The sequence below is a fragment of the Mytilus californianus genome, unplaced genomic scaffold (genome assembly GCF_021869535.1).
Source record: "Mytilus californianus isolate M0D057914Y unplaced genomic scaffold, xbMytCali1.0.p SCAF_6, whole genome shotgun sequence".
Lineage (NCBI taxonomy): Eukaryota > Metazoa > Mollusca > Bivalvia > Mytilida > Mytilidae > Mytilus > Mytilus californianus.
The window spans coordinates 50,190,592-50,201,557 of NW_026262712.1; the positions used below are offsets into that span (position 1 = coordinate 50,190,592).

Sequence of the window (10,966 nt, forward strand, 5' to 3'; positions counted from 1 at the left end):
AAAAGGGGCAAAAAACAAGCATTTTTCTAGTTTCATGACAATAACTTGTGTGAAAGTGTATGGATCTTTCTGAAATTGTACTACAAGGTTCCATATCACAAAGGGAAAGCTGGAATTGAGTTTGGGGGTAATTGCCAGAAACGTTTAGGAATTGGGGGCCAAAAAGGGGCCAAAAAAACACATTTTTCTAGTTTCCAGACAATAACTTGTGTTCAAGTGTATGGATCTCTCTGAAATTGTACTGCAAGGTACCATACCACAAAGGGAAGGCTGGGATTGAGTTTGGGGGTGATGAATCATAAGGGGGTTCAAAAAATTTGGGGGGGGGGGATTTTTTTTTTTTTTTCATTTTTTTTCTTTTTTTCCTTTTTTTTTTCTTTTAAAATTTTCCATTTTAAGTTGGTTATTTCTGATTTATATTTAAAAGCAAATAATAATGATATGGTAGGAGATACACACCAAACAGGATGTGTAAATTATTATATAATAAGTATTGTGCAATAGCAAGAAATTTTCAATTGCACGGTATTGCACAATAGCAAGAAATCTTCAATTGCACAGTATTGCGCAATAGCAAGAAATATCCAATAGCACAGTATTGCGCAATAGCAAGAAATATCCAATAGCACAATATTGCGCAATAGCAAGAAATTGTCAATTGTGCAGTATTGCGCAATAGCAAGAAATATTCAACTGCACAGTATTGTGCAAAAGAAGATACTTCGTATAAATTGCTTATTTCTTGACCAATTTCAATGGGGTTTTATTCTTGAATTCTTGGGGTTCTTTAATATGCTGAATCTAACCGTGTATTAAGTTTTTGGATTTTGGGCCCCGTTTTTAAATTGGTCCACATTGAGGTCCAAAGGGTCCAAAATTAAACTTTTTTTGATTTCATCAAAAATTGAATTATTGGGGTTCTTTGATATGCTGAATCTAACCGTGTATTTAGATTCTTAATTTTTGGTTCCGTTTTCAAATTGGTCTACATTAAGGTCCAAAGGGTCCAAAATTAAACTTAGTTTGATTTTAACAAAAATTGAATTCTTAGGGTTCTTTGATATGCTGAATCTAAACATGTATTTAGATTTTTGATTATGGGCCCAGTTTTCAAGTTGGTCCAAATCGGGGTCCAAAATTAAACTTTGTTTGATTTCAACAAAAATTGAATATATGGGGTTCTTTGATATGCTGAATCTAACCATGTATTTAGATTTTTGATTTTTGGGCCCCGTTATCAACTTTGTCCACATTGAGGTCAAAAGGGTCCAAAATAAAACTTTGTTTGATTTCATCAAAAATTGAATTCTTGGGGTTCTTTGATATGCTGAATCTAACCATGTATTTAGATTTTGGATATTGGACCATAATAGGTGAATGTCCAATTTAAAATTTTTAAGTTCTTAGACCACATTCATTCTGTGTCAGAAACCTATGCTGTGTCAAATATTTAATCACAATCCAAATTCAGAGCTGTATCAAGCTTGAATGTTGTGTCCAGGGCTTCCAAAATTATTTTTAGCCAGCCGGACATTTTATATATATTATCCCGATTTTAATCCCTTAAGACTAAATAAACAAAAGGCAATTATGGTAATCAGTTGCACAGTTGGCCATCCCAATGATTGACATTAAAAAAAAACGATATTAAACTTTCTTTGATTCAAATTCGAAGTTCTGACGTAAACTGTTAAATTGGCAGTGCATCATTCGAAGTGTGCAACATCAGCGTACTTATATCTGCCTTAGACTCTTTATTTGTGCAAAATAACATTGTCAAAAACTTTACTTTCGTTTTTTTAACTTATTCCGGATGTTATCTTGACAATGGTATAACATGGACCAGAGACGGAGACGTAAATTCTGTGTACATTTGCAAAGCATGAATGAGTGTGAGTAGCTCTTTCTACGTTATTTCTTCAAGAAAATATTCGAAATAAATGTGAGATAAAGGTATCAATGACAATTTAAGCACTTTTTGAAGAAATTAGGATGCATAATTAAATTTCACACCTGCGCACATGCGCACACGTGTACTAGTTCAAACAATGTGGTTATGACGATTTTTTATTTTCACATTTTTAATTTTTTTTTCAAATCATATTTGTGAACGTATTTCTGATAATTTAAATCTTTTTGACTAAATTAATTAGATGCAAACTGCTGAAATGTAAGAAAATAACTTTGAATAGACCGATCAATGTCCGGTTCAAAATAGTTTACCTGTCACTTGAACAGGTAAATTTCAGCTGTTCGACAACTAATTAAGTTGATTAAAATGAGAAGGTATTAAAGTAGGGGTTGTTTTGATAGTACTTAATGATCATGTCACTTTTATGACTGGAAATGTGTGGCTGTTAAAGGCAAAAGGTTGGGTCAAAAAGATCGCGAATTATGTTAAAATGACCGTCTTTTAAGAAAGCCTTATAAACTAAAAAGTAGATGACCGTTTCATGCTTTGCCCAGCCGGACTTTTACTGGACATTATACAAATGTCCGGAACATATGACCGTGTATTGGTTGTGTCCATACTTGCCCCAACTGTTCAGGGTTCGACCTCTGTGGTCGTATCAAGCTGCGCCCTGCGGTGCATTTTATTGTCAATTGTCTATTTAGATTTTTTAATAAATTTAAAAAATTTTATACAAGATTGCTAGAAATCTGAATTTTTGGTTGTTGCTTGGTTTTATTCAGTTGTATGTTTTATATGTCAGAGAACCCTTTGGGACCGGGCCCTGCGCCATTGGCTCAAAATTTATTAAAATGTCCCATTCTGATTTTCCAAAGGAGTTGAAATGACACAATCAATTAAAACTTGCCTCTTACTTATGTAACAATGAGTGCCCAGTCTAAGCAAAACAAACTACGACATGGTCGTCATGTTTGGGATTATTGTCATGTAGGGAAGCGAAACACGTCTCTGTTGGCCATTCCAGTATATTTTGTCACTTGTAATATCTTTGATTTTCTTCAGCAATACAATGAAATACAAGAATCCTGAACAATATTTTGACAAAATCAATGCAGCGTTTGATTTGAATGTCATTTGACCATCAATGTGTTAAAATCATGTCAAAACAACATGCTAACACTGTTATGATATTTAATTTATCCTCTACATCTTAACTTTTTGATTTTTTCTCCTTGAGCTATAAGAAACTAACAAATCAATAAGAAGAAATTATCTTCTTCCACAAACTCTTATCTAAGGAAATCTTGAATTTCTTTTTGACAGAATACAGTCACGAGTGTTTGAAAAAAATATTTACAGAACAATTACTGAAGCATCAAAATTAAAGATATAATACTTGTTTTATAATCTAAAAAAATACGTCAGCTATAATTATTATAGTGAATACTCAAACTTATAAATGGATATGCAAATAGATATAGGAAGATGTGGTATGAGTGCCAATGAGACAACTCTCCATCCAAGTCACAATTTGTAAAAGTAAACCATTATAGGTCAAAGTACGGCCTTCAACATGGAGCCTTGGCTCACACCAAACAGCAAGATATAAAGGGCCCCAAAAATTACTAGTGTAAAACTATTCAAACAGGAAAACCAACGGTCTAATCTATATAAAAAACGAGAAACACTTATGAACCTCAAAAACAAAATTAACTGTTAAAAAGTATTGAGATAATAAAAAAACTCCCAGGAAATTGCGTCTCTAGCTTCTCTAAAATCCACAAATCCATTTTTAGCCATTCAAGCTAAAATGCCAGGGAGATCCCTGTATGTGCACTGATGCATAATGTTTTTTATACAACCGCAAAATTTTTGCGGTCGTATATTGGTATGACGTTGGCGTCATCGTCCGGCGTCGTTGTCCGAAGACACATTAGTTTTCGCACTATAACTTTAGTTTAAGTGAATGGATCTCTGAGGTTCAATACCACAAAAGGAAGGTTGGGATTGATTTTTAGGGTTATGGTACCAACAGTTAAGGAATTAGGGGCCAAAAAGGGGCCAAAAATAAGCATTTTTGTAACTTCCAGACAATAACTTGTGTGTAAGTGTATGGATCTCTCTGACATTGTACCACAAGGTTCCATATCACAAAGGGAAGGCTGGAATTGATTTTGGGGGTAATTGTCTCAAAATTTTAGAAATTAGGGGCCAAAAAAGGGGCAAAAAACAAGCATTTTTCTAGTTTCATGACAATAACTTGTGTGTAAGTGTTTGGATATTTCTGAAATTGTACTACAAGGTTCCATATCACAAAGGGAAAGCTGGAATTGAGTTTGGGGGTAATTGCCCGAAATGGTTAGGAATTAGGGGCCAAAAAGGGGCCAAAAATAAGCATTTTTTCTAGTTTCCAGACAATAACTTGTGTTCAAGTGTATGGATCTCTCTGAAATTGTACTGCAAGGTACCATACCACAAAGGGAAGGCTGGGATTGATGATGGGGGTAATTGCCTCAATATATTAGGAATTTGGGGCCAAAAAGGGGCAAAAAACAAGCATTTTTCTAGTTTCAGGACAATAACTTGTGTGTAAGTGTATGGATCTTTCTGAAATTGTACTACAAGGTTCCATATCACAAAGGGAAAGCTGGGTTTCAGTTTGGGGGTAATTGCCCTAAATGTTTAGGAATTTGGGGCCAAAAAGGGGCCAAAAAACACATTTTTCTAGTTTCCAGACAATAACTTGTGTTCAAGTGTATGGATCTCTCTGAAATTGTACTGCAAGTTACCATACCACAAAGGGAAAGCTGGGATTGAGTTTGGGGGTGATGAATCATAAGGGGGTTCAAAAAATTTTGGGGGGGGATTTTTTTTTTTTTTCATTTTTTTTCTTTTTTTCATTTTTTTTTTTCATTTAAAATTTTCCATTTTAAGTTGGTTATTTCTGATTTATATTTAAAAGCAAATAATAATGATATGGTAGGAGATACACACCTAACAGGATGTTTAAATTATTATATAATAAGTATTGTGCAACAGCAAGAAATTTTCAATTGCACAGTATTGCACAATAGCATGAAATCTTCAATTGCACAGTATTGCGCAATAGCAAGAAATCTTCAATTGCACAGTATTGCGCAATAGCAAGAAATATCCAATAGCACAATATTGCGCAATAGCAAGAAATTGTCAATTGTACAGTATTGCGCAATAGCAAGAAATATTTAATTGCACAGTATTGTGCAGAAGAAGATACTTCGTATAAATTGCTTATTTCTTGACCAATTTCAATGGGGTTTTATTCTTGAATTCTTGGGGTTCTTTAATATGCTGAATCTAACCGTGTATTAAGTTTTTGGATTTTGGGCCCCGTTTTTAAATTGGTCCACATTGAGGTCCAAAGGGTCCAAAATAAAACTTTGTTTGATTTCATCAAAAATTGAATTATTGGGGTTCTTTGATATGCCGAATCTAACCGTGTATTTAGATTCTTAATTTTTGGTTCCGTGTTCAAATTGGTCTACATTAAGGTCCAAAGGGTCCAAAATTAAACTTAGTTTGATTTTAACAAAAATTGAATTCTTAGGGTTCTTTGATATTCTGAATCTAAACATGTATTTAGATTTTTGATTATGGGCCCAGTTTTCAAGTTGGTCCAAATCGGGGTCCAAAATTAAACTTTGTTTGATTTCAACAAAAATTGAAAATAATGGGGTTCTTTGATATGCTGAATCTAACCATGTATTTAGATTTTGATTTTTGGGCCCTGTTATCAACTTTGTCCACATTGAGGTCAAAAGGGTCCAAAATTAATCTTTGTTTGATTTCATCAAAAATTGAATTCTTGGGGTTCTTTGATATGTTGAATCTAACCATGTATTTAGATTTTGGATATTGACCATAATAGGTGAATGTCCAATTTAAAATTTTTAAGTTCTTAGACCACATTCATTCTGTGTCAGAAACCTATGCAGTGTCAAATATTTAATCACAATCCAAATTCAGAGCTGTATCAAGCTTGAATGTTGTGTCCATACTTGCCCCAACTGCTCAGGGTTCGACCTCTGCGGTCGTATCAAGCTGCGCCCTGCAGAGCATTTTATTTTAATTTATTTTGTATACATTTTTATATATATTTAAAAGCTCACCAGAGCTTATGTTTGTATGTTTTATGCTTTGCCAAATCAAAATAAAGTTTTCTATGTTTATATGGTTATAATTTTTTTCAATGTGGTTAACACTATTTATCATCTTGAACTTTTTTAAATGATTTTAAAAACTTGAGATAACCAACTTTCTTTCAGCTGTTGATAATGTTTTATGCATTTCAGACAGATCCCAGTGGTGAGATTATGGTGTTGTCATCAGGCGGCTGTCCTTGGAGAGATCACTTATTTGATATTGAACAAGAACAAAATATATCACCGCCAATCAAATTTGTCATTTACGCAGATAGTAATGGAAACTGGAGAGTTCAATGTGTTCCTGTTAGGATTGGCTCGTTTGAAAATAGGTTTGCAAAACATCTTATTTTTAATAAACAAAACATATTTTGTCAGTCACATTGATTAAACCTAAAAAAGATTAGATTGTTTAGTCAGAGTAATGTTATGTTATATTTCAGTAACTACAAGTACTCTTAGACTGGTGCCTTGTGTTATTCAGTAGTTGTTGTTTGTTGCTTCCTGCCTTATTTTTTTTTTCGTTTATTGTTTTAGTCTAAATCAGGTCTTTCTCTTCTCTTGAATTGTTTCACATTTTGTTATGTTTGGGCCTTTTATACCTTATTATATGGTATGGGTTTTGTTCATTGTGAAAGGCTTAACAGTGCCCTTCAGTTGTTAGATCCTTATCATTTGGCCTCTGGTTGATAGATATCTCGTTCACAATCAAGGCTAAAAATAGAACATAAGAGTAAAATGCAACTGGTTATTGTGTAATATCTTGAAAACTGTAATGGATCCAGAAAATCTAATAAGGGAGTTAATGCCCTTGAAAGACAATTTTTGAGAAATTTTAACACGGCGGCGGCGGCACTAGCTAACTTCTTAAAAGCTTTATATTTTAGAAGGTGGAAGACCTGGATGCTTCATACTTTGTATATGGATGCCTCATGTTACGAAGTTTCTGTCAGTCACATGTCCAATGTCCTTGACCTCATTTTCATGGTTCAGTGACTACTTGAAAAAAAAGTTCAGATTTTTTGTAATGTTAAATTCGCTCTTATTATAAGTAATAGCATAACTATATTTAGTATGTGCGTACCTTGCAAGGTCCTCATGTCTGTCAGACAGTTTTCACTTGACCTCGACCTCATTTCATGGATCAGTGAACAAGGTTAAGTTTTGGTGGTCAAGTCCATATCTCAGATACTATAAGCAATAGGTCTAGTATATTCGGTGTATGGAAGGACTGTAAGGTGTAACTGGCAGGTGTCATCTGACCTTGACCTCATTTTCATGGTTCAGTGGTTATAGTTAAGTTTTTGTGTTTTGGTCTGTTTTTCTTATACTGTATGCAATAGGTCTACTATATTTGGTGTATGGAATGATTGTAAGGTGTACATGTTTAGCTGGCAGGTGTCATCTGACCTTGACCTCATTTTCATGGTTCAGTGGTTATAGTTAAGTTTTTGTGTTTTGGTCCGTTTTTCTTATACTTTATGCAATAGGTCTACTATATTTGGTTTATGGAATGATTGTAAGGTGTACATGTCAAACTGGCAGGTGTCATCTGACTTTGACCTCATTTTCATGGTTCAGTGGTCAAAGTTAAGTTTTTGAGTTTTGGTCTTTTTTCTTATACTATATGCAATAAGTCAACTATATTTGGTGTATGGAAATATTTTATGATGTACATGTCAGTCTCGCAGGTTTTATTTGACCTTGACCTCATTTTCACGGTTCATTGCTCAGTGTTAAGTTTATGTGTTTCAGTCTGTTTTTCTTAAACTATAAGCAATAGGTCAGCTATATTTGTTGTATGGAAGGATTGTAAGCTGTTCATGTCTGCCTGGCATGGTTCATCTGACTTTGACCTCATTTTCAAGATTCATTGGTCAATGTTTAGTTTTCTTGGTTAAGTCTGTTTCTTAGAAACTATAAGCAATAGGTCAACTATATTTAGTGTATTGAATGATTGTAAGGTGTATGTGTATTTCTCGTTTGGTTTATATGACCTTGACTTCATTTTCTTGGATCATGTTAAGTTTATGTAACAGTTGTAGTAAAGCTTTCATTTAGGACTATCAACATAATATCAATGGTTAGTAAAGAAGGCGAGACATTTCAGCGTGTCCACTCTTGTTTTTAAGAACAATTGTCCTGGTCATAAGTGTTCGAAAAATGTGTCTGGATAGGGTTAAATGTCATCCTACCAACTGTTACTTTGTGAACTATCCCAGCATGTCAGTCTAGTACAAAATAGGGTTCATATCACTTCAGCATGTTCTCATCCTGATGTGAGCCACCAAAAACTTAATTCCTACTAACAAAATTTGATTAAAATAAAATAGAAAGGGTATTGTTTGGATTTCGTTAGATGACCTTTATATCAAAAATTCTGACGTTGCCTTTTTGTCAGTCTGTAGAAAATTGGTATCTCGTTGTGCATTGTTATGGTTCATTCACACCTACTTAATCCATGAAAAGAAGTATTTCAACAATAATTATGAACTCACAGCATTTGAATATGGAAATAGTTGTTTTAGTAAGTATTAAATTATTCAAATAATTTTTAATATCTTTGTTATAAATTTCAGGTTATCACTCTTATCAGAATGGCAAGGTGTAAGAGATGATGCCCTCTCAAAACTGAGTGGAATTCCAGGCTGTATATTTGTTCATGCTTCAGGATTTATTGGAGGAAATAAAACTTATGAAGGTGCAATGGAAATGGCGAGGAAAACAATGAAAGATAGAGACTCGAAAGCGAGTTGATGTATTTGATAGTCTGATCTGAGTTTACGAGTATTGGATTTAATGGCAGCATAATGTATGGTTTAGATTATTGGAATCATATTGAATGTCAGTAAACAACTTCATAAAGGAGCAGCCTCATTTCCTGTTTTGTAAACAAATGATACATTATGATCAAAGAGTAAAAAGTCAGAAAGAGGCTAACAAAGTATTTTCTGTTTAAATGTTTTTCATTATTGTTTTTGCTGTAATTAATCTGAAGTTTTTATGATAAATAAGTGCTTTTGAGGTGATCTTCCAATTATGAATAAGACAGTTTACGGTATTTTTTATGAAAATTTGAAAATTCATTATTTCCTCTCGAGTCAACAGAACAATCTTGGGAGATTCTAACTGTGCAAAAAATACACAGTACTTGAGGAATTTCAACTTATATAGTATCCATATTTAATGTGTAAAGATTTATTTTGTTTCTACCTATTATCTATGGTGGAACTATTTTTTATGTAAGATCATTTAAGAAATTTTCATAGTTTGTTTCAATATTAAAAAATAAAGTTTAAATATGATCTGATGTTTAAATGTTAATTTTGTATGCTAAATGATATTTTCCTTTGAATACCTGTTGTATGTATGTTATGAATAAAGAAGGTATGTAATAAGCCCTCTACATAATTTTTCTGTACATAGTATGTCTGCTGTAATAGGTACAATTTGAAAATTCCTTTGGATTGTTTTGAAGCAATGTTTATGTTAGCAAAAATATGAAAAAAACAAGATACGTGTGTTGACTGTCATGTGGGCAGAACTCTTTTCTAAGTTTTTTCCATTCATAATTTCGATTTCAAACATTGCACTTTATGCACCAGTTGCAACATCTATATAGTTGGATCTTAGTATCAATTAACCACAACAATCCAGAAAATAAATATAAGTTAATGGATTAATGAGTTATATGTTTGACATTTTTGAAACTTGAATATAAAAAATATCATTTATTTTCTATGATAAATGCAAATAAAGAAGAATTGGCAATTTATTATAATTCTAATTATTCTGATTTTATGTTAAAAAGGAAAAACACCTCCAATAAACATTTGGTCTGATGAGTTAAGCTTTTTTTAACTGATTTTTGTCTCGCCTGCGACCAGAGTCGCCGTAAGCGAGACATAGGGATTGCTTTTCCTGAGATGATGACGATGGCGTCAACAGTTGTTAAGTTTTCTGCTAAAGTTAGTTTGATAGGAACTACTTGTGATAGATCAATGATATTTTGTATGAAGTTGCATTACTATCAGTACATATCAGTTAGATTACTATTTTGAGGCCCTACCCCCCTAAATCATGGTCCAGTGACTTTGAATTAATTAGCAATTTTCAATGTTTAGTTTTCTGCTTTAGTTAGTTTGATAGAAACTACTTACAATTGAAAATTATGACTATCTATAAAGTTACATTACTGTCCTCACATCTCAGTTTGTTGACCATTTCGAGGCCCTGCCCACTAGTTTGTGGTCCGGCGACTTTGAATTAATTAGCAATGTTAATGTTCATTGAATTGTCTTTTTCTGAATTTTATGCCGACAGGCGAGACATATCTCTGTGTCAACAGTTAATTATAGTTTGTTCTTATGTTGTACTGTTACACCACTGTCCCAGGTTAGGGGGGGCAAACTAGTTTAACCCGCCTCATTCTTTATGTGCCTGTCCCAAGTCAGGAGCCTGTAGTTCAGTGGTTGTCGTTGGTTCATGTCTGTCATATTTGTTTTTTCGTAAATTGTTTTGTTATAAATTAGGTTGTTAGGTATCTCAATTGAATTGTTTCATATTTTTCATGTCGGGCCTTTTATAGTATCCATAGGGTATGGGTTTTTCTCATTGTAAAAAGCAGTACGGTTGCCTATACTTGCTTACATCCACTTCATTTGAACTTTGATGGATAGTTGTCTTATTGGCAATCATACCACATCTCCTTATTTTTATTTTTATATGGATGCCTACCAAGGAAAAAGAGAGGCGGAAGATACCAGAGGGACATTCAAACTCATAAGTCGAAAATAAACTGACAACGCCATGGCTAAAAAAGAAAAGACCAACAGACAAACAATAGTACACAAAACACAACATAGAAAACTAG

General features: G+C 33.3%; 1 protein-coding gene across 2 annotated transcripts in view; it reads left to right on the forward strand.

Annotated features, from left to right (window-relative positions):
* The window catches only part of LOC127706788 (MYG1 exonuclease-like), a 32,726-nt gene extending 22,788 nt beyond the window's left edge, over positions 1–9,938 (forward strand). For both annotated transcript variants that reach the window (XM_052211478.1, XM_052211477.1), the window contains exons 7-8: positions 6,244–6,425; positions 8,673–9,938. In XM_052211478.1, coding sequence (XP_052067438.1) covers positions 6,244–6,425; positions 8,673–8,850 — 360 coding nt within the window. In that variant the 3' untranslated portion in view covers positions 8,851–9,938. The remainder of the gene's footprint in view (positions 1–6,243; positions 6,426–8,672) is intronic.
* The last annotated feature ends 1,028 nt before the right edge of the window (positions 9,939–10,966 follow it).